The following is a 24,312-nucleotide window of genomic DNA, read 5'->3' on the forward strand; positions in this document are numbered from 1 at the left end:
AAGCACTACTAGTATACAACCGCCTTTGTTACTTAGTATTAGCATTGTTATAGCGTATATGACAGTCTCTCTAAGCTTTTATTCTTATACAATATTACATCTCTTTCAGCAGTGTTCTTGCAGGCTGCAGTCTCTGAGTTAAGCAGTATTACTATATTAATATAATATCATTATATAATATTATTACATTTAATATGAATATCTATTAATATTAGATATTAAGACATCAGTTTATCCCCAGGAATGCGAAGGCAAAGCGCAAAGAAAGCCCCAACAGCCTCTACAGCGCTCGGCCCCTCTACAAAAAAAATTGAAGACCAATAAAATAAATGTCTGGGATTGGCCTGTAAGAGATTAATAGAAACCAGAAACACCGGATCAGCAGCAGCAACAGCAACCTCTGCAGCAACTGCAGCAGCAGCAACAATCAATACAGTGTAATAACTGCTGCAACTCCTCCCGTCCCCTTTACATCAGTCGCGTAGGACCCTGAAGACATTACAAGCACATCTATACCAACTGTTGCATGCATCTGGAGTATAATCTAATAAATCAGCCTAAATGAATATTATAAGCGAACAAATACACCTAAATATAAATGCGTCAAGCGAGCAAATACACCTAGATAAATGTGTGAATTAAGCGAAAGCAATCGAATAAACTATATATATATATATATATATATATATATATATATATATATATATATATATATATAGTTGCGAATAGCCCTATAAGTGCTGAAAGTGCACTTGCCTGTAGATGAAGGTTGAAATTTGTATTTGATCACTTCGCTTTCCGTCCTCGCTGCAGCAGATGTCTAGGAACATATCCACCTGCTCTTCTGTAAGTTTAACTCCCATGCCTGTATACAACAAAAGAAGTAGGAGTAGAAATAAGCAAAACAAGTAAGGAAATACAACAAGGACAAAAATAATTGCATTCGAGGTCGCGACGTGCATCACAAAGAACAAGGAAGCAAACAACCCACCAAGCAGACAAAGAGCGAGAAACCAACACACCGAAGGATAGCAGCGAGCAACACTAAGCAGGCACACATACAATTACCATGAAGGAGAAAGCATAGGAAGAAGGAGAAGCAGATGAAGAAAAATAACAACAACGACAACAGCAACAACACAACAACAGTAGAAGCAAGAACAAAAACAAGAAAAAGAAGCTCACCCAAGTTTAGCAGCATGTCCCTTAGGACTGTTCTAGAAACTGTCTTTGCTCCTTTAGGAGTTAATTTTCTGAGTGCCAAGACGAGGGCCCTTTCAATTGCAACGTCGTTGTAAACTACCTGACCAATGGTCAGGAGGTCTTCAAAGTCAAACTCCCCCCTATCCGCGAACTCTGCAGTAGCAAAAGTAGAAGGAAAGCCGTATAAAATTCATTGTTAGTTGAAGTATGTATATATTATATATATATGTATACATGTATGGGTCAGGTATACAGTACAAGTGAAACCCTGAATATGCCCTGAATCCTACGACATCAGTATCCCGAGGTGTTTTCAGTCTACCGAGTCAGGAGGATATGAGGAAAGCTAAACTCCAGGTCAATGACTTGCTTCTTCCTCACCCGCTTCCAGCGCCTTTTGTTCTCTTCTTGACAGACAGACTCCAATGGACTTGAGAAGATATTTCATTTCATTTACGTCAAGTTTCCCCGTCTTATCTTTATCAAATGCGTGGAAAGCCACCTGTAGCTCCTTTCGCTGCAGATTCAAAACCACACCCAGAAACGTTAAACCCTAAAGCCTATAGACCATCAAACCTCAGGCACAACAAAATCCTAAGAAGCACCGGCCCAGCGCGAGCCTTTTTCTTAGGCTTGTCTTCTTTGCCTCTGATCAAAGAGGCAAAGGAGAACAGAAGAGACAACCGAAGTATGCACGCGTTGCAAATCCAACATCAACGAAGTCAAAGAAATGAAACAATACCGCACAAGCGCCAGCAGGCGTCATGCTACACACAGGTCTTCTGGCGGTCGAGCTGAAGAGCCACAATGACTACAATGTGGTATATAAAATGCAAAAATACAATTTAAGTGTTATTTAAGGTAATCAGGGTCACTACAAGGAGACAATTATCGTCAGCTGCGACACCCAAGTGTCCCCGACCATCATCGTCCTCGCGGGAGGCAGCGAAGGGCTCGAGGTTTAATCATTCGCCTGAGACATCATTGGTAATAACTTAGTTTTATTGCGACTTATTTCAAACCTAATATCGATGAAAGGGAAGAAAAAAATGCACAAGGTCTGCTGATCGAAGCGTCGGCTTACGCGTTGAGACGACAGGCCGAAGGGAGGACCCGACATATTGGATCTGGTAGAGGACGAAACACGGGAAGAACAATAATTCCAATTTAATAAAGAGAGAAAGCCAACAAATTCAAAATAATAGAGGCATAGAAGGAGGTGTGGCTTTTGAGCTGCACGCAGTCCCAGTGGACCAAGCCATCATGACGTGACAGACAAGAGCGTTCATGTTCCTCTCGAGCCTCCCAGCACCCCTACTTTCTGACCATTATAGGGAGTTATTAGAAGCTTTTGCACCACAACCGAGCAAAATAATAATGTTTCTATGTTGCGAGATATCGTGAAAAGCGCTTCATCATCGAGTCATCACCACGCACGCTACACCAACATCCCTGTGCTCTCTCCGCATTGCGGGTTCCAAGTTAACACGCGTCTAACAGTTCTTGAAGGGATGAAAGGAAACCTCACATTGTATCTGTTTGTTGTAATACCCCTTCATCCAATCTATCCTCATCCGATCTCACTGGCCCGGCGCGCCATATCCCTCCAAATTGAGGTGGAAGGCGAAGTCTCAAGGTCTGCTGAGAAAGAAAAAAATTGAAAAATGCCCAAGCGACAGAAGACGTACCTCTGTGTTCGATGTGTAGATAAGCAGTTGTAGGAGGACGGCAGGAGCTGCTCCCCTTTTCCTTGTGTGCGATGTTTGTTGCGCTGAATGCATTTCCCATCTCCATTGACACGTTCCACTTGGTTTAAGCTTGTGAAAAGAACTCCCCTGTGGAGAGCTGTTCACCAAAAGCCGGTTATTCTTCCGGTGTAGAGCCCTGTTCGAACTCTTCCGTTACAGTACAACGCGGGGTGGCTCTAAGCGTTGCAAATGCCGTACTATAACAATTGCTAGGCTGTTACGTATGCCTTAGTGAACAGTTGCTACCTAGATGACAGTGCTTTAGTAGAACAGGCGCTACATGGTTGCATGCACCTCAATAAAACACCTAATGTACGAACCCGTCCCACCTCCACGATCAATGCAATACAGTGGATGACATCACTCGCTTATCCAGCGATTACTATAGCGACGCAAGTCGCTTTCCCAGAAGGGCCAGTCCTAGTTTCCACCACTTTTCCCCAAAATATAAAGTGGTGATTTTGGCCTACGTTAGCCCATCAGCTTCAGGGCACACTTCACGCATGGCCAGCGCAACCACCAAAGCGGACTAAAGGCTAACCAACGGGAATGAAACGAATTACAAACAGCTGCCATCTTGGCTTGTCCTGCTAGTAGCAGGAGCAAACGAGTCAAGCAGCTCAACAGAGGACAGACTACTCGACTCGTGTGCTCTGGAGCGCATCTCAATGAACTTTATGGCTCCTTACATCTGTCAGGTGCTCTGCGGTGCAGTGAGCATTCAAATGTGCTTCCTCAATATCCCTTCTAAACTCCTTCGTTAATAGATCTTCACTCTACGGTATTGAAGGCCCATATCGTGTGGATAGTTCAGGCATCCTCTTGGGGCCATCGTACCCAGTTACATTCCCACCGCTTTCCCATCAGCCCGGAGGCTGACTTCAACAAACACTTCTTCCAAAGTCGTTTCCGAGACGACGTACGCCTCTAAAGCAAACGGAGCCTGCGGGAGTAGCAGGAAAAGCAACACATATCATGCATTTAAGGGGCTTACGGTGCATTTGCAGTGTCATAGGCCGAGCGACAACCCTCACGCTTGGGCTCTCGCCGACTGACCGCCGCACGTGTTTTGTAGACTAAGCTCATGCTCAAGGTTCCCCAATACCACCAAGGAAGGAGTGCGTTGCGGTTGCATGCATTTAGGAAATGGAGTTGGTGCGTACCTTTGCCGCTTCTACTTCGCAGAATATCGTGGCAAGGGAGACGGCGCCCTTAGCCACGGATGCTGTGACTTTGTACGCCATGCGGTGGAGAACGCGGAGAGTAGGCAGTGTTTTTTGTAGAGCTGAAATAAAACGGCGAGGCAATGAGGGGTCTTGGGAAACAGAAGCAGCAACGAAGACGCATTCAATTTGGTAGCCGTGACCGTATGTTGAGCGTAGCTCTGCAGGAGTGCCTACGCACAACATACTCCCCTTGTGAATTATCCCCACGCGGTCGCCCAGAACTTCGCATTCTTCCATGGAGTGCGAGGTGAGGACGATTGCTTTGCCTGAAGTCTGACAGTTTTTCGCGTTTTCAATCATGCGCCACAAGACTTGTCTGCTTTCTGGGTCCACTCCACTCGTCGGCTCATCTAACAGCAATAAATCAACTTTTCCCAACATGGCTATACCCAGGCTAAGCTTGCGCTTCGTTCCCCCAGAGTATGACTTGACCAAGGTGTGCATATACTTGCTGCACCCAATTACGTTGAAGAAGTCCGAACAGAAATCCCGTAGCTGGTGACGTCGCAAGCCCAGCAGACACCCGTAAAGATAGATGTGCTCTGCGCCAGTCAGGGTAGGCAAGAGAGCGTCTGCGAGCACATTAACAACATCAGCAGTCATATTCACTCATGGAAGCGGATCAGTAAATACTTTCTCCAACACAATGCAGAAAAAGGCAACAGCGCACACCAAAACTGCTTCTCAAGACAAGATAACCAACGCGACCAGACAAAAGGACTGTGTCCCCGAACCCGGCGCAACCAGGGGCAAGGAGGGGATGGAAAACGACAATGTGGGCGTTGGGGTGACTCTGGAACCCACAGCAAAGGAGTGTTTCCGAAACCCTCAATCTGGTATTGATGCAGGGCAAGCCTTTGTCATGTGCCAGTGCTGACATGTTGTGTTCGACTGCGTACCTGACTGTGGGCAGTAACGCAGCTTAGCTCGTGCCTTCTCTGTTTGAAGGAGAGCGTCGTATCCACCAATGAAAACAGAGCCAGCAGTCTGAGACATCAGACTACCGACGATGTTGAATGTTGTAGTCTTTCCGGAACCATTTACACCTGCAGGAAGAATCGGATGCACTCAGATTTAACGGCAGAGATGAAACGGGCTTGCTCTTCATCCCGTGCCTGCAGGCCAAGCATTTAAAGACTTGGACTGTCGGAATCAAGAAGATGCAGAAGTACAAAAACGGCGCTTCGATGTCTACAACAGGCAGAGGCTGAGCTGTAGGCGACTCTGTATATGTGGCAGTGCAGATTTAGGAATATCCGTTGCCCTACTCACCAATATATGCAAAACACTTGCCTCGAGGCACACAAAAGGAAACGCCTTTCAGCGCCCTAGTTGGTTGTGGCCTCTTGCAGGAGAGGCAGAATGGCCAACAGCTGCTCCGAGTTTGCGGGCAACAACAGCAGAGGCAGCGTTGCATTATGGGAGGCGGGTAGGTCTTCTCGAGTCTGTGCACGACTAAAGGCAGTTCAACTCCATCGGTTGCGCAGTACGGTAAGCCGAGAGAAGACGGATTTTGACTTTCCTCTACGTCTCTGCCCGCATCCTCGCTGTCTATATGACTGCCGGAAGAGAGGCTTAAGTCGCGGTGTTGAAAACGGCGTCGCAGTTGCTGAACTGCTTTACCTGCCTTCATCTCTTCCTCCTGCGACGCAACACAATTTGGAGCGCACAAAAAATCCATCACAGTAGGTGCATTCCCTTAGGCTACCTTGTAGACTCAGTCCTCAGCTCAAAAGGCTATTTGCACATCCTCATATTCGGTGACCAACAACGAAGCTAAAATCTGAGTGATGAGGTGTGTAGGTGTATGTCAGGCTCAGTTAATTCTGAAGCAGAGAGATTGTAGCCTTAATCAGTTGAGATATCTGTTTTGTTAGAGCGCAGTAACAGCTTACTTGTACATTAAGACCCAAGATGCTGTTTGCATTTCTGCTCCTGAAGAATCCTACGTCATCGTTTGCCCTCATTGTCCTTTGTCCTGCTTTCCTAGATGTTTCTGCAGAGAGCGCTGTTCTCATCCTCATTTGGCTGTTTCCGCCGCGGCCAGGCAAGCAGCATAGACAAAAGGAACAGATTCGACAAAGGAGGCGACCTGGAAGCCTCAATACAGAAAGTACAAATCTGCGCACGGAGGAAAACGCTCTCGCTCTGCTCATGGGATAGTTGATAGCGCAGTCGACGGCAATGCAAACCATCCAGTTCAGCAGAATCGTCAAGCCTAAATACAGCAGAGGGCATCCTGTCTTTGAGAACTCCATCCAATTCACCAACTCCTCCGCCTGCATCTTGCCACCAACAAGCTGATTCATCATGGCGAGGTTGGTCAACAGCTGCGAACAACCGAATTCAAAAATACCACCGAGCGCGTTTAGTTAAAATGTAGACTTCACTCACTATGGTATTTCGAAGTGTACAAAACGCCAGACAGTACAGATAGCCTACAGTGGTTCTGGATACAAGACCGCAGCTGAACTTGATAGTGAATATGATTGTCCTGCGGGAGGCAAATTTTTATGCTCCTTACCTCACAGAGAGCAGCATGGGGAAGCAGCATGAAGGCGTATCGGAGGTACTGGTTGTACATGCCTTGCAGCCCGCTGACCTCCGTAAAGAGAGCTTGAATGGAGGGGAGAGACCACCCCAGGAGCAGCATAACAATGACAAAGGTCATTGCGGAATCGAGACCCATTGAAATAGCATATCCTAACGGACAAACCGAAAAACAAAATAATGCGGTGCCAAGAAGGAAGGCACCACGCTGGTGAGGCCCCACCTGAAATCGCAATAACCCAGAAACAACAGCGCAGGAAAATCGAAACAACTCCTTGTAGAACCAAGCGTCTTTTCCACGTGGACGCCATAATGGTGAATACGTATTCAAGACAGCTCGCATTTTTGTTAAGGTGCATCGACTGGAAGGAATATGAGGGACGACGCTTACGAGGGGCGTAATGTCAACCCAAAGCATCATGCCGAAAATGAGGGAACAGGGAAGAAGGAGGAGAACCATGTCCACCACGTAGCTCGATATCCAGTACTGAAAAGGAGTGACCTGGGCAAGAATCTGTTGATGGCGAACTTTCCGCACCCTCTCCACTATGCAGACCTTCCCCACGCCGGCAGCAACGAATGAGTATGCAATTACAGTAAAGAAGCCAACCACTAGACCATCCATAGACTTGTCGTCAGTGTCTTCGAATGGTTGATTGCTGAAAATAGAACAGAGTGTCAGATGAGGCTGTTTAAAGGTGTAGTTAAGGGCTGTCGTGCTGTCGTGCAGAACAACCATCGTATTCAGGGAAGTGGCTCGAGTGAGATATATTATCCAACGGTAATTTGTTCCTTACCTGACAAAAACGGAGTCCGTCATTCCTGTGCGCTGTTGTGCTATGCAGTTTAGGAGATGACTGTAGTGCAAAGGTATGGAGTCGCGGAAGGTGGAGTTGTGCCAGATGGTTACTGCAGTGGGTCGACACGCATGCACATTAAATAAGCATTCAAAGAGACGAAAACCAGACGCTGAATGGGTGACGCTGTAGCGGAGATGTGGTGATGTTCCTTCCTGCTCCATCATACCTTCTAACTGGCTGGTTTCATCAGATATATCTGCCTGGCCTGGGGGAGCCACGTAAGCACCAAAGCGAGGATCATGTGGGCCAAAGTAGCCGTCCAGAAGGAATCCGTACATATCATTGTTGTCCTTCACATGTTCAGAGACGTTGTTGTGAGTCATAAAGGGCTGCAAAGGAAGAGAAGCCAAGTAGCGTGAGCACAGCATATCAAACTGTATGTGCTGCATATAAAAAAATGCATATATTGAGTATTAAAAACAGTGTAAGAGTTGCGTACTGGAATGCATGTGGAACATCAACTAACTGCCTTAAACTACACCAACCTTGAAATACCGAGATTGCCCCTTCAGTGAATTTCCATTTAGTGATCTATTAGTGATCCCTGCGCTACCTAGACATATATATCAGAACCAGGCACTACTCACAGAGTAGCAGTCGTCAAGAGCCCCTAATATCCACCCTGCCCCTCCATACGGCACCTCCGAATGAATGCCTTTTGGCAGTCGGTATTCAAACAGTTGTTGTCCAGTTAAGGGAACCCGCGGCTCTGACTTCCTAGAGAGAGTAGCACAGGTCGCACAGACGTAGACAATTGCAGCATCAAGAAAGAAGGTCTGGCAGAAATATAGGGGAAACCAAAACGCGTATGCAGACGTTGAGGCGAAAAGCTCCAAGGGAGACTTAGATTTGCGCCTTCATAGTTCAACCTGAACACTCGGGAATTGGATTACGTGTCTACTGGTGACTAGATTAGCTCACGCAGATCGCAGGTACAGGGTCAACCCCATTAGGAGAAGCGGAATAAGGAAGGAAACCGTCACAAGAGCCCAGTCTGCAAAGGCATGCAACCGGGAAAGCACATTGTGTAACACTATTACAAGACAACCGCAATGAAGCGACACTGCTAAGGGTGGCAACCATAATAAGCCTCACCGCGGTAAAGAAGGCGAATGCGTTTTGCAACTAATGCACGAAGCACTGCAAGCTGCCATAGCAGTCCTCTTCTAGCCCGCCCGCGTTTCTGGTGGGCGGCCAGCCAGCTGGAACCACAAGCGGAAGAATGAGGGATGGCATTTGGGTCGCTTGGAATGGCAGATGCAGATGAAGAGCTTCTCGGAGCCCCTCCAGCTTGTTTGCTTTCGCACGACTCGAATCCGCTGTCTGTGCATCTTAGGGCCAGAGGCTGAGGAGCAGTGGCGGCCACATGATCTGCACACTCTGCAGGATCAACGGCTGCTCGTCTGCAAATGCAAAGCAAAACGTGAAGTTTAGGAAAAAGCCCATTGTGTGTATATATATAGCGTAAAACGGAAACAGCGCACGGAGTTGGGCGGCTTTCACCGCTTGCTGTCATACGAAATAGGTGCAAAACGGGTTCAAACGACGTGATGACAAGCATGTGCAACTAGAACAGTCTTAGTGGGTTCATTTGACTCTTGATATATGGGGTGCTGGAGGGGAGTTTGGTTACAAGAGTTCCCATCACTGTCCTCAGCTACTGCTTACCGTAGGGTTGCAGAAACTCTGCGCGACGAACTCGAGCAGCGGCCATTTGCACTTCCCACCGGTGGGTTGAGCTCAACTCCGTTTTGCGCTGCATTGTTAGCTAGAGAGAGTCTGTTGGGATTGGTTGCTTCGTCTGCTCCTGTCGACTCCGACGCCCCACCTCTAGCAGCAAGTTTCACTACATTTAGGAAAACCTCTTCAAGAGAAGCAAAACCGAGGACAGCGCACTCGACTCCGTAGTAGTTAGCATTTATTTCCAACTCGGAAAAAAGACTGCGCCGCGCAGCACAACACGCACCAATACATAAAACGACCAGCCGTTCAACGGCCGATAGCAACAACTCTCACCAGTGGTTCACTAGCTAGGAAGAACTCTACTCGTCATGCATCCTCAACGTGTTTGCATCGATGCGCCGGTCTACTCGCCGCCACTCTGCGTGTGTGTAAGGGGAGGGTTGATGGGTGGGTGCCTGTTGGTCGAAGTTTTCACTGCATTGCACCCACCGTGGTAGCTGAAAGGAGTGACTAAATGGACAAACGATTCGCAGCTCATGTCTGGAGATTTCTGTGATTGCAGGGGGATGTTCGAACGTTTGAAGCAACTGCCGCAGTTTCTTATTTGCCTGCTGCACCTCTGGTTCGGCCTGCTTGAGGAGTATGACGGAAATAATATAGCCGCTGCCAAACCTGCCCGGGCAAAATGCAGAGTCGCAAGCAGGAAAAGGAAGTTAGAGAGCCTATGTTCAGGGCGCAGGCTGCATGCATACAGCCAGCCATCCGAAAAACAGCCAAATTCTCAGCTTGGCTAACTTTGACATTTATCTACGTGCAAGCTGGTGCATGCTTTCCCACCTTGATTTTAAACTCAGTGCCGTCCCCTCAGATGTAATAACACCGTCAACCATTATAGCCAAGCGGTCACACAGGTAGTCAGCCTCTTCCATCATGTGCGTAATCAGCACAATGCAGCGACCCTTGCTTAACCCGCGGACAGAGTCCCAGAATGTTCGGCGATAGAGAATATCCATACCTGAAGAAACGAATACCGATATGGGTGGGCTAGCTAATACACATCTGCTGATTGCCTCTACTCTTCCTCAGCGAACTTGCTCGAGTAGATATAACTAGCCGTATAGAGCATATATATATATATATATATATATATATATATATATATATATATATATATATATATATATATATTTAACAGCTGTGTAACTGGAGATAGATGAGCAAACGAATGAGTGTTGATGCCGTACCTGCGGTGGGTTCGTCGAGAAAGACAATTGTTGGATCGCCGAGGAATGCAACAGAGCTGCTCACGCGTCTTCGCCAGCCTCCACTGAGTGCGACCACCTGCACCTTAGCCATTTCCGAGAGCTTCATCTAAACGTCCGCAGCAGTAATGGAACCAAAAGCACCAAGACATCTGGCTCACTAACAAAAGAGAGGTTGACGACAGTGGAGTGTAGGCGACTTTGTTAGAATTAGAAATAACACCAGTTGTCATTGAAGCTGCCCAGCGGCACGAAACTGCTGGCGTACGGGCTGCAGTACGTCGGTTTGTTTCGGTATCAGTGAACGGCCTACCATGTTCATGAGTTCTGCAACCTCCTCTTTCCGGCGCCTCCTCGGAATACCACGGAGAGCTGCATAGAGCCAGAGGGTCTCTTCAATGGTTAAATAGGGAAGCAAAACGTCAAATTGAGGGCAGTACCTGACAGCAAGACAAGCAGTAATACACGAACAGTTGGAAGCTATACAGTGCCGACGTGCGCGCAACTGCACTTGCAGATTGCATATGGCCTGTCTGAGTGGTAAAGTAACTAAAACTGACAAATTAACGTCTTTGATGCCTAGAAAAGTGTTTTCAGAATTAAATACTATACCCTCAGTAGCACCATATGGCACCATTGACAGTGTGTATTTGAATCGGTTGCGGCTCGGAGCAACACCCAACCGCCCTACCCGATATTGCATCGTGCAAGGGAAGGATACTGCTTCACGGATACTCCGTCTATGAGGACATCTCCGCTAGTTGCAGCAAGCGACCCCGTGATGACAGAAATCAGCGTCGACTTCCCCGCCCCATTCTGTCCTAGCAGACCGAATATCTCGTTGCGATACACCGAAAAAGAAACCCCTCTAACTGCCTTGACAGAACCTCGGGAACATTTCTTCGTCTGCCACGTACGGAACTTCTTGTGCACGCTGCGAACCTCCAGGAGGGGCTGCATACAGACAAGCGACCAACAAATGTATTTTAGATATTCAGATGCAGAACCACGGCGGCAGCACAGCTCATGGGTACGCCCTTTGTCGAGGGTAGAGGCTTTAATAAATATATTAGCTCCTGAGAGATAAGCTGATGGAGAGCTGTACCTTGCCGTCATTTTCCCCTCCCCTGTTTTCTCCGCAGAAGGGGCCTGCCGAAGCCTCTTGGAGTTCTTGTGAGTCCTTCGGCTGCTTTCTTCGAGAACACAAAGTGCACGGCCGGCGAATGCAACTTAAAATGGGGAACAGGAAAAAGAGAGGGTGGGCGGGGCTTCCACTAGACGCTAAGGAAGGGCAGAATCCAAACGCATAGGTCAGCCGAGCCCATAAGAAGCAGCAAACATATCTACACTGAGTTAAAAAAAATGCCAACTGCCGAGTCTGCTGTTGCTGCAGCTGCTGAGCTAGCGTTTACGGAGGAGTTATAAAAGGCATCAGCACTATCTCCCTGCCCACTTCCCCACCAACACGTACTTGGCTTGACCTTGTGCAGGTAGGCGCCGAGGCACGTGAAGAGAACTATGCTTATGCCCAAAGTAATGTAAGTGTCCGCCAGTGTAATGCCGAGAGAAGAGGTACTTCAAGCAAACACATACAAACAGAACACGCAGAGGAATAATACCACAAGCGGCAGTGTTCTATATGCAAGCAGTCTACTGCAGGGGTAGGTGTACAGCTAACTACTCGGAGTGAAGAGAGAGCTCACTTAATTGTACTGCTGCGAATGCCGCCAATGTACGGCTCGTTGAAATTCCACGCAATGTCTATTCCCTAAGCAGGCGGATTGCAGAGAAGGTGAAAGAGTAAATGGAGGCCCGCGTTGGCTTTCCTCCAGAACGAAAGGTGACAGCTTTTCTGTGCTATATTATGCACGATAATGTACTGAATACATGTATATGTGGCTCGACAGGGGGACACGTTTTATCTTCTGCGTTATATTATATATAATGGGTGGTTGAATACACAAATATATCCTACAAGCGCATCGTGTTAGAAGTTGCATTGTATTATGACGTACCACGCCGAGTGCCGCTGCAGGGCAAATAGCCATGAAGAGTCGTTGCAAGTGTGGGTCCCAAGCAGCACTGCCAAATCGTTGGCAAACAACGGGTACCCATATTAGAACGTACCACGCACACGCAGCCATGGCTGCTCACAACACGCACAGGCAGCAGAGACAGCCAGGACTAAATGCTCACCCAGGCCCCAACTAACGAAATCTGCCGCAAATAGATATCGCAGAACCGCTTAGACCAATGTGAAGCCAGGCAAAAAGGGCAACCAAAACGTTGCAGGGAGACAGAATGAGGCATCCACCAGCCCTCTTCAAGGCCCAGCAAGCAACGGCAATAAAAACCTACCTGCAAGGTTCCCGTCCATAAACAACGCGGTGACGAACAGGGCAAAGGAAATGGAGGCGACCAGCCCAAGCATAAATAGAAAAATGATAAACCAAATATCGCTCAGCTGGAAAGCAAAATAATGCGAAATATATGCAACCGCTACAAGCGTAGGCAAGTTGTAGAGAGTGAAAAACAGATACCACGATGTCCACAATACTCTATCCGATATCCCCAAGATCTTAAGCATGTTCTGCAGCAACATAGAAAAACACTTCAGCACCGTACCTTACATATTGAGACAAATATATATATCCCTCACCCATCCTCAATCGTTTTAAGAGCTAAACTTCCAGAGGAAATTGGAGATATTCCACTAAAAGCGAAATATCATGGGCCGAATGCGCGCGACAGATATGTAGTGATTAGGGAAGCTTTGGCCCACTTTGAATCCCGTTTCTTTGTCGACCATAATCGCCTTCACTACTTGCCAAAGAATGCAGACGAACAAAACGACGAAGGGTGCAGCACAAGAATGGGGTTTTTCAGAGCGCGATATTACAGTTGCGGGAACAAAAGGCATTGCCGTTTCCCTAAGCATGAACGCAGCACGCAGCGCACTAATCACCAATGCCATTACTTGACACTCATTACACCTCAGCTCGTCGCAGATTCTCTGCAACTGCAAACCATTGAACACATCCTGGCTCATGTTTACTTGTGGACTAAACAACTTCTATATGGCAAACGGAGGATTTCTGCAACTGCGTCAACTCCTTCCCGAAAACATTTCAGGAGGATATAGACACTATACAAAACTCACAAAAAGTTGACGGGACTGTACGCCCGACGCACAGGGGCACTGACATTTCGCAGGATAGCCTGGAGCGGGCCGACTGCCGCCATAATCAAGCCGAGTCCCATTTTCTGGGTGCGGGAGTAGAACACCTGCAAGGCAGCGCACTGACAGATTTCTTTCGTTCAATCCTTAGTTTGCGAATATGCTTTTTTCCACACCCAGGGTTGGATGGAGAAACACCAGCGCTCATATTGGAGGGTCTCTGCAAGTGCACCTAACGGAGAAACTGGAAATGACGTACTTTCTCCAGTAATTGCATAGACGATGACGAAGGGTCACACCCCGACGCTGCTGCTCTTCGCGTAAACAGACGGACTACGCCGTATCCAGGGCCCAGCACCCACGCAGGCAGCAAGTGCCGGTACACGTGAGATAAACCTGCGAAGAGCATACAGTTGTTAGTACCTCAAAATCATTCACTCTGCAAAAGTTGCACACGCTTGGGGAGTTTGCCGGACAACAGGAAGTGCGTGTGTATGCTGGATGATGATGCTATTTGTTGACAGCAAGCACGAGAGGAGGAAAAGCGAATACGCCCAATTTTGAAATTACCTGGTGGGTCCGCTTGACCGTTCGCAGCTGAAATGCAAATAACAAGGGCCAACATCTCTGACAAGTGACGCTCGGCATCCCTGACAAACGAATTAACTAGTCCTCTTCGGTTCCTTGATAATGCTAAGGAAGTTCACAACACGCAACAAGAAACAAGAAGGAGCAGCAAGATACTAATACAAAGAACTCCGCTAGCGTCAACAAGCTTTACTTAGCCCGGCTGGGTGCTTATTAGGAATGCATCGTATAATATCCGTAGTTCGCTCATGTGGATTCCCTATGCTGTCCTGTTTTATTGTAGCTGGTCAATGCATCCCCTGTAGTTGTTGCCCGCAGGTCCACAGCAGAGTACATGATGACTCTCTGCAGTCCTCTGCAGTTTCTCCCTCTCTCTCGCCTCGAAAGTCCTTCAGCACTCACCGACGCTGTCGATCACGGGGATTCGGCCGAAGTAATGAAACATCCTGTAAAAGGCCTCGGATATCCGCTCCCACTGGGACTGAAAGTCCTGCGAAACTGAGACACAATGCATACGCAACCCCCCCAGTCAGATCGTCCCTTCTCTATGGTTACTTCTACTGCAGTTTTCCAGACAATCGCTGTATTAGCAGTAGACAAAGCAGATGGTCTCTCTCATGCTACGATGCTTTCATCCAAATCTTACCTGGGGAGTGTTCAGGGAGCTCGCGGACTTTAGTTCGATCCATATTGAAGACATGAGCCAGAGTCAAAAGGTCCAAGAATCCCCCTGTCAGATGGCCGTAGGGTTCCCCTTCGTCGGGAGTCCCAACCACATCCGTGTGCAAGAGAAAGCTGGCCCCCCCAAAATAGGTCGTGGAGTTGTAACTCGTATAGTGCCTCCGCAGAAACTTTATCGCGTCATTCGCAAAAGAGCGAGGCTGCAATCACATATTAAGCGAACAACAAAGCGCACAACTGCCTCCGCCTGAATATACCCGTGCTTACACTTTCTGTCCTGGGGGCAAATGAATGCATGTTATATGCATATAATATATATGTATATTATAATTATATATCTATATATATGTATATACATATGTATATATATTATATGTATATAGGGAAGGAATGGTGTACCCCGCCAGCGCGGGAGTTTGTGAGGGACTGATGGAGCAGTGAATGAGGCGAAGCAGCCAAATGATTCATCCAAGGCCTTTGGATCCCCTTAGGGCCTGGGCACAAGACCCAGGGGAACTCAAAGCTGTGTTGCAGTTCGTGTATATCTGCCCTTGGGGTTTGTTGTACTCACCGTTCCCCTGCGCACGTGCATACGTATTGTCACGTCCAGTTGTCCTGGCGCTGTGGCTCTGCAGATGAACGCTGAATGAATCGGCCGTTTTTTTTCAGCTGCAGCTGCCCGGCGGTATTTGTCTAGCGCTTTCTCCGAAGGAAACGTGATGAACAGATCCTCCGCGGTGGTCCGTCTCATAAGGTCTGACGGAGCAGTCCGCATCATACAACAGCAGCAGAATTACTCCATTGTATTTATTTGTCTATACATATGCCTTCATATGTATACATATATATATATATATATATATATATATATATATNATTTATTTGTCTATACATATGCCTTCATATGTATACATATATATATATATATATATATATATATATATATCAGCAAAGCCAGCAACCGTTTGGTGCTAGTTAAACCCAAGGAAGTGCAGATGCGGAGCGCTAGATATGCAGGGGAGAATAGACCCGGCTTACATGGGGACACTGTTTCGGCAAACTTTTCCATGAAGAGGCGGAGCTGCTGGCAGTCTGAGCCCCCCTTGTCTACGAAGGCCAGAAAGCCTCCGTAGTGGAGCACAAGTGGCAAATACATCATGTGCAGGCCGTCGTATCGGCGGCCGAATGAACCCATCATATTCGATGGAGGCATACACAGATCTGCGCATTCCAAAACCCTCACAAAACGCGAAAACTGAGTCAAATCAACCTCCCCGTAGCAAGTAGGTCCTTTAGGTACACTGCCGAGCACACACTCCTCCGTATGTTTCTTCAGTTCAGTGTTTGTGTCATCGTACTGGCACGGAGTTTGCAAATGCTTTGTTCAGTTAAGTGACAATACTTCCTTCTAAGATAGATATGTTTACAACTATAATAAGCTTTATTTCTTGAAGCGGCGATACTCTGTCTGCTGCCACATGGCACATCTTGTGCCTGGGAGTGTATACTAAGCGTTTGTGAGCGGATCTGAAAAGACTGGCTTCAAAAGGACCAGCGGTCTTTCGGCTTACTGCTGTCCACTTTCACGACCCGGGTTCTGTTTATGTATGCAGCGAAGTTGCAGACCATGTGTCGGCGAGCCGTCATGTTGGTTGGTACATAGTTTAACTGCAAGGACAGGAGAAACAGACAGGGGCTATCTTGGGCCTCTTCCAACGCAGGTCACCTCACCAGAAGTCGCTTACCCCATCCGAGGCTAGAATGGTGTTTTTAATGCATCCTTGTACCTAGCATATGGATATGAGCATTCACGTGCACCTCGAAAATATGAAATACTACGAGTAAAAGATCCAGAAAAAGTTATGCATGATTTAGCGCAAATAATCTCTCTAATGTAGGAATATTTACATAAAACACTTTAAGGAACAATGTGAGAAGGCATATCCATACAGGCAAGCAGGAACCACAACACTCTCGCTGTTCTACTGCAGGCGTTTTATTTTTGGCCATCCATCTGCAACTGCCGGATGGGTTGTCCTTCTCCTGCTCACCTCAACGTCTTGATAGTGGGCAAGGATGGTGCATGCGGATGCCACGAGAGCAACTGAATACACAAAGGGCGCTCAAGGGACAAATGAAGCAAAGTTAAAAGCTCCCTTTATCGTAATAGGATATTTGAGCTACTAATAGCAGAGGGAGGCAATATGTGCTTTGCAAGCGTTAGTTCTTGTGTTTTTATATTTATTTTGCTGGGTAAGGTCAAGAAGTGTCTTACCTGGAACTAGGAGGCCTATGAGGGTCATGATTGGGTACCTGAATCTGAACATGAATGCCCGCCAAAGGAGCACAAATATGCGATCGGTTTCTGCGGACAACTTCGCAGCACCTCTGAAGAAAGCAGCTCGCAAAATAGGCGGTTTCCGCAGCTGTTGAAACGCTTCCGTCGGTTCCAATGCTGGGCACTCGGTAAGCACAAAAGAAGAGTAGCTCTGGGCATCTAGATTCTCCTTTTGGTATTCCTGAATAACGCCGCCCAAGTCTCCTTCCCTCTTTGGACTGCATGCACTGCATGTTTTGTACGCGTCGCCTGCTTCACTGTCCCTCTTTCGCCCACGCGCCCCATGCATGTCTCCATGGGGACCCGTTGGCAGACTGTTTGGGGGCAGTGCTTCCTGCCTTTGGAAGTTTGGTATGCTGCATTGTGCAGTTTCAGCACGCCGCGGGCGAGCTTCTGAAAAGCCTCCAGCTGCTCCTGGATCTGATGGAGGACCTGGAGGACCTGTAGAAAGGCTTGAACTGGAGTGGGCAGGTGCTGTTCGGGGTAGCGGAGCGGTACTAGCAGAGATCATCTCGGGGTTAAAGCCCGCCATCGTTGCTGTAGCCCCTCTTCCCTATTCAGTCTGTGGGTGCGGTGCACAGACCTGCGCTCACCCTCCTTGCAAGCCTTTAAGCTCGAGAGCCTGTGGGGAAAGGGGGAATCGATTGTAAAAGTTGTGAGTCAGGTGTAAGGTGACCGTGGATGGCATAATGATCTGCACACACACCCTTCGATCTAGGGGAGGCTGCAGGGTCACCTGGACGGGTGGGGGGAAGAGACATGAAGTACCTGTCATGAACAGCAAAAAAGGAATTAGCAGTTGAGAAAAGGGATAATAGAGAGTAAAGAAAAATGAAGGAAAACAAAAATTGCGCGAAAGCCTCTGGCCCGCCACCTCGAGGCTACGGGCTGAGCGTGAGACTCTTAAACACAATACCAGTCATTGTTATTTCCCGTTTCCTTTGAGTCTCAAGGGAAAATAATGACGAAAACAAATAAATAAACCCGATTCAGGGTATGCTTCGCGCTCACAGCCGTCTCTGGCAAAAGCGGTCGATGGTTCCATGACGACCGCGGGACTGTCCACTGGACTTCTGCTGGAATTGGCATACTACATTCGCGAATTCCTCTGCAGTTTTTATTAAAAGAGCATATTAACACCATTGTAATTTGTAGAACAAACAAACTACCCGGTTATTTCAACTATCACCACCCTCAGCGCTTCAGAGTTGAATGCCAGTAAACTGAATAATCGCTTTCGCCCGTCTGCCTCAACACACGTCAGAAATATTTGCTTCAGCTTATGCCCGTTTCCCTTTAATTCATGATGTATGATTTGCTGCTGCTCAAAAGAACCAACAAACTGCAGGCACGGGCAGAATCGAAGCTGGACGAATATATACAAATACCCCATCTCATTCGGTTTATCGCCTTCACCTGAAACGAATAGAGAAAAGCTTGCAGTGAGGGCCGTTGTGTAATCATATTAAACACGACACTTCTTAATTCGTAAGCTGCAGGTGAGCTCAAAGGCTGGAACTCATCCCCAGACTGTTCTGGAGACCCCTCTGCTAATGTCATCCTTATTCCTCCTTTGCAGATATTCTGTGAATCTGTGACGTGTCTTTCTGCATTTCATGCGTCCTTTTCAGCATTTGAATCCAAAGGACTTGTTTTTCTCAGACGCAAACAAAAAACGAGGCTATTACCCCTTAAACACTCTTTTGGCGTTCCGTCCAAGCATATCCTGCACTGTTTTCCCTGCTTTCCCGCATAGCTTCGGTGGAGCCATTGTCTGTAAAAAGCAGATTTGTAAAGCCTGTTAGGAGCGTTGTTTAAAGTAGAAATGGCCGCGATGTATAAGGCTGAATTCATTACTGAGATGTGCGTGCCATTATGCTCAATTTGGGGTTCCATTTGCAGCGCTAGCCAGTGCTTCTTCCCTATCTGCTTCATATTAAGGGCTGTGCATTAATAGTTGCTCTCATAGCACTCCCTCCCGTACAAACCTGAGGCCTCTCAGCCTCTCTCTTCCACCACTCCTCTTTCTATTTGTCTCGACGTTTCTAGCAACAAAAGAAGGAGCTCAGGGCAACTAGCGAGAGTTCAACATACAAAAAGACCCTTGCAGTTGCATTAAAGCTGGGTATTTGCTTGCACTGTTCGACCTACTTAGCTGCATTGCTTTGCCCTGTGTCGCAGTAGAGACAACTCCTGCTGCAGCAGGAGCTGCAGCTGTAGCAGCGCAGTATACGCAGAGGCATATAATCCATTGCGTCTTTTGCAACATCAGATGATTTTAATATTCTGCTTCTGATGCTGCTGATGCGGGCTCACGCTATCTGATGCTACTGCTGGCGCTGAGTCTGCTAACGGAGATGGAGCAGTTGCCACTGCGAGAACTCACCGTACATCTTCGAGGCCCGGATGAGCGGTAAAACCGTTTCTAGGGGACATGCATTCGCTGTCTTTCTTGCACTGCATGTATGAAATTTAAGGATACATTCATCCCGCTTCGTTATATTTGCCTGCGCGCATCTTGATCAGCCAGTCTACGGCATATTTTATCTATCATTATGCACATGAGTACTGCAAAAAGTAACGAATATGAATTTTCAGCAGCAGCTTCCATCCGTATACCAAAAATCCCAGCCGTAAAGATCGAAGAAACCAGCAGCATCCGGCACGTATTCGAATATTGAAGGCCGCAACTCCTGAAGAAGAAGCCTGTAAGGCTGCAACTACTACAGAGGAAGTACCTAGGGCCTCAGCATCTAAAGAAGTATTACTCGCACGGCCAGCCACGCGGAGGGATCACTCATCTGCAGTTCAGGAACACTGAACATGTTGATGCTTCTCGGAAGTTCCTGAGAATAGGTGTAGTGTAGTTGGCTAGCTAAAAGCCGGAGTAGGTAGGATGGATGATCCAGCTAGCTACCCAGCTAGCTAGTACAACAGGTAACTAGCTGCTTTGGGGGCCTGCGTGAATCGCTTAAGGCACCCCACCTGCCGTGACAACTATCCTATTCACTGATACCTTGAAGTAAACAAACAAAAGGAAAGCATACAGTAGGGTTTGAGCAGACGAAGCGACTGGTGTATGCGAAGCAGCTTTTGTTCAATACAACTACCGCTCTGCAGTTGCAGAGGCCCGCAATTCATTTCTTTTTTTCAGCTTTTTATTGTTCCCAGTAAGCTCGAATGGAGTAGAGGAGATGCTCATTTGGTTCAAGCAATCAAATTAACTATTGCTTTGCATTCTCAGGGAAAACAGATACAGGGACTAGCTCAACAGCAGGGGACACACCCTTGGCATTTTAGCACTAAACATATTCATCTCAACAGCCCTCCTTATCTCTCTAGCCTGCACAGCACGCAGGCTGAATACAACGGAGTATCGGGAGCAGCGGTGAGCTCAATACAAACAGGCAAACTGCACCAGCTGGTGGTCGCGATGCAGCAGCAGCAACGTTCACGATGAGGCTTCTCAGAGCTGTTCATGGAATATGAGTCAACACGGGATTAGACTGTGCGAAGGTACGGGAGAATCACAGGGTTTCCATTTAGTACCATCGGGTGTCTGTGTAGACTGCAGCAGGCACGCTGATTCAAATAGCTGTTTTGTAGCGGGGCTTCCTCCTCCACTTCTGTGGCTTGAAGCTGCCTTGATATAACATGAAAAAACAAAACCTTTTCGGTTTTCATCATTTATAATCACAAATTTCGCCTTTTCGGGTGTATCGGCTGCCACTGGCTGTAGGCATGGCTGTAGGCCGATGGTCAGCGGCGGCTTGAGGCAGTTGCGGTGTTGTCTATCGTTATTGCAGGACCTAAATCCCATGCTTTCCCCTTGGTTTTTAAACACACTTAACAAGAATAGAGAGAAATTCAATGAGATAAAGGTTTTTTGAATAGCGGATTAGGGTGTACAAACACTGCCGAGACGTGCCTCGATCCACTAGCTGGCGTTCCCGGCATCAACTTGTGGGACTTGCGGGTCTTTTTCTCTCTATTTCTTCTTCCTCTCCTTTATTTTCCCCTCTCTTCCTGGTTTACTTCATTTAGTGACTCAAATTCCCTTTTTAAACTCCCGTTTCTGCAAGCGCTTCCGTGCTTGCCCCCGTCTATGTGCTCACCGTCGTTCGCTGCGACGGTTTTTGGTCGGCTTCCTCCTGTCGCCTCTCGCTTTCCTTTGTTTCCTTCTTCATTTCACAACGTTGTTTCAATGCATATGACCTCCATGCGAGACTTTATTTAGCCTCAGGAGCCAGCTGCCGCCGCACCACTGCCTCCCTAGCCAGCGATGACGCCGTTGCGAAACAGCCGCTGCCTTCTTCGTTATTAATGCGCGCATCAAGCTGTGGTGTAGTGAGAGAAAGCAGAGTCAGAAAGAAGCAACAAGTCTGCCCCCTTTGAACCTCGCACTGATCAAAGGGCCCCGCAGCGGCAGCAGCAGCAGCAGCAATCCAAGCAGCAGCAGCAGCAACTGCAGCAGTAGAAGTAGCTCCAGCGGCAACAACAGCAGCAATAGCATCAGTAGTTTAGGTGGCGCCGCGTGCTCGCTTGCACACCCACGGTAATGTGGGGGCCTTTCAGGCAGCAGGCCGCTGCCTTCTGTCTCCTCCTATCGCTGCTGGCCTCTGCAAGAGGTGCAGCCGCTGCAGCAGCCGCAGCAGCTGCTGCAGCAGCAGCTGCTGCAGGTGCAGCAAGTGCAGCTTCATGGCCTCCCGCAAGGGTGGGGGGCCTCGCGAGCGAACCCCTGACTTTGTCTAGCCGCTTGCAGACAATTGTTCAGCACACGCATGACGCGCAGCAGCAGCAGCAGCAGCAGCTGCAGCAGCTGCAGCAGCTGCAGCAGCTGCAGCAGCAACAACAACAACGGGACGGTCTGAGGGGCAGCGGAGTTGCCTACCCGACCTTCTTGCATGTTGATCAACAGGAAGGACCTGCTGATGCTGCTGCTGCTGGGGGAGGAGCAGCAGCACAAGGGCCAGAAGCAGCGACCCCCGCAGCTCCAGTGCAGACAGCAGACAGTGCAGCAGCACCAGCTCCCGCTGCTGCTGCTGCACCGCCGCCCCCTGCTGCACCTTCTGCTGCTGGAAACGGAGCATCAGATCCTTCAACAGCAGCAGCAGCAGCAGCACCCGCAGCAGAATCTGCAGCAGCAGGACAAGGGCCGTTGCAAGCAGCACCAGCACCAGCTCAAGCACAAGCCGGTGCCCCACCGCCTCCACCACCAGCCCAAGCGTCACCAGCTGCAGAAGCGCCTGCAGCAACAGCAGCAGCACAGGAACCAGCAGCAGCAGCAGCAGCAGCAGCACCACCCCCACCACCCCCACCGCCACAATCAACGCCGACAGAGTCAGCAGCAGCTCCGTCAGAGGCAGCTGCAGCAGCACCAGAAGCAGCAGCGGAAACAGCAGCACCAGCAGCAGCAGCACCACCACCAACACCACCACCAGCAGGAGAAGGAACTGCCCCCACCGATGCAGCTAACCCTAACCAGCCTGCTGTCTTAACTGCAACAGATGTGAAGATGCCGCAGGTGCAGCCGGAAGCAGCTCCTGCAGAAGCAGCAACTCCTGCTGCTGCTGCTGCAGCACCTGCAGCACCGGGAGCAGCACAAACAAGAGATGCTGCACCTTCGCAAGCACTTACACCACCCGCAGCAGCCCCACTAGCAGAAGGAATTCCTACAGGCGTTTCTCCCGAGGTCGATGATGCAGCAGCAGCAGAAGCTGCAGCAGCAGAAGCTGCAGCAGCAGCTGCAGCAACAGGAGCAACAACTACGGAGAAGACAGTTGTCCTCAAGCACATTGCCGCACATTACGTACGCTTTGCTGCTGCTTCATCTTTGCTGCTGCTGCTGCTGCTGCTGCTGCTGCTGCTTTGTCTTTGTGTTGTTCTCTCTATCTTTTACTACATATATCGCATGCCGCTTTGCCTGCTTTCTGTCTACGTTTCCCCTATGCTGCTGCTCCGTTGCTGCTGTTGCTCTTTTGCTGCTGCTGCTCTTTTGCTGCTGCAGCTCATGCTTGTGTTTGTGTTTTCCCTCTTGTGTGTTTGCTTGGTCGTTTAATTGATAGTTTATTTGCTTTCTGTTTATTTGTTTGTTTGTTTTTTCGTCCTCTTTTTAGTTGATTTATTTGTATGTTTCTTTATTTGTGTATTTGTTTCCTTTTTTGTTTCTGTATCCGTTTGTTTATGTATTTATACGCTTATTTAATTATTAATTTNGTATTTGTTTCCTTTTTTGTTTCTGTATCCGTTTGTTTATGTATTTATACGCTTATTTAATTATTAATTTATGTGTGTATATGTCCATTTATTTTCTTAGTACTTATATATCTGTTTATTTATGAATCTATTTATACATGTATTTATTTATTTATTTATTTATGTATTGTTTTTTGTTTGTATGCTGCAGGACTCTGACGTGTGTCTTGATGACTGCTCGTGCTGGCCCGTTTGGTCTCTGAGTATTTTGGTGTTTTGTTTTTACGCTGTTATTACATTCATCGCTTTCTATATGACGGCTGCTCTCTACTCCCAGGCAAGCTAAACCCTAAACCCTAAACCCTAAACCCTAGTAGACCCTAGACCGTAAATCTGGGGATGCATATGCAGGAGAAATAGCCGCAGAGATATACGCCCTACTGAAAAAGGGTTTGGGGTTTAGGGTTTGGGGTCGTGACAATGCAGAGAGAGATAGAAGAAAAGCACGCAGGTAGAGACACATGAGGAGACAGACAAGCAGACAGGCAAACAAGAAAAAACAGAGACAAATGCAGCAAAAGTGTTTCTACCTAACGTTTCTCTCCCCTCAAGCCTCAGCTAAAAGGCTTGTGGTGTCTGTACACCGTAGAGCGGGTTCAGTCTTCTCTGTCCCTCCTGCCTTTGTAGTTTTCCTTCGCCTTTTCTCTCTGTCTCCTAGCGTTTTTCTTAGTTTATAAAACCCTAAACCCTAAACCCTAAACAGCAGAGAAAACCCTTAAAGCCCCAAAACCTATATAAAT

At 48.0% G+C, this 24,312-nt stretch overlaps 2 protein-coding genes across 2 annotated transcripts; one reads left to right on the forward strand and one right to left on the reverse strand.

Annotated features, from left to right (window-relative positions):
* Nucleotides 1-427: 427 nt before the first annotated feature.
* EMH_0070910 (Protein Abca14, related) lies at nt 428-17,828 on the reverse strand (the record flags this gene model as incomplete). Its single annotated transcript, XM_013502220.1, has 40 exons — nt 428-489; nt 791-865; nt 1,186-1,356; nt 1,585-1,720; nt 2,288-2,330; nt 2,732-2,844; nt 3,805-3,894; nt 4,115-4,749; nt 5,077-5,223; nt 5,450-5,819; nt 6,370-6,507; nt 6,702-6,950; nt 7,119-7,386; nt 7,525-7,636; nt 7,754-7,916; nt 8,175-8,304; nt 8,509-8,581; nt 8,683-8,990; nt 9,256-9,528; nt 9,760-9,942; nt 10,108-10,285; nt 10,515-10,641; nt 10,846-10,972; nt 11,224-11,486; nt 11,638-11,813; nt 12,004-12,107; nt 12,236-12,300; nt 12,548-12,678; nt 12,891-13,122; nt 13,315-13,462; nt 13,693-13,817; nt 13,970-14,106; nt 14,281-14,403; nt 14,701-14,796; nt 14,945-15,179; nt 15,551-15,735; nt 16,018-16,200; nt 16,551-16,647; nt 17,031-17,083; nt 17,255-17,828. The coding sequence occupies 40 exons, from the start codon at nt 17,826-17,828 to the stop codon at nt 428-430; spliced, it is 7,098 nt and encodes a 2,365-aa protein (XP_013357674.1).
* Nucleotides 17,829-21,875: 4,047 nt separating this feature from the next.
* On the forward strand, nt 21,876-23,858 carry EMH_0071020 (uncharacterized protein; the record flags this gene model as incomplete). Its single annotated transcript, XM_013502221.1, has 2 exons — nt 21,876-23,096; nt 23,724-23,858. The coding sequence occupies 2 exons, from the start codon at nt 21,876-21,878 to the stop codon at nt 23,856-23,858; spliced, it is 1,356 nt and encodes a 451-aa protein (XP_013357675.1).
* Nucleotides 23,859-24,312: the final 454 nt, after the last annotated feature.

Source organism: Eimeria mitis, genomic scaffold (assembly GCF_000499745.2).
Source record: "Eimeria mitis Houghton genomic scaffold, Emh_scaff86, whole genome shotgun sequence".
Taxonomy (NCBI): domain Eukaryota; phylum Apicomplexa; class Conoidasida; order Eucoccidiorida; family Eimeriidae; genus Eimeria; species Eimeria mitis.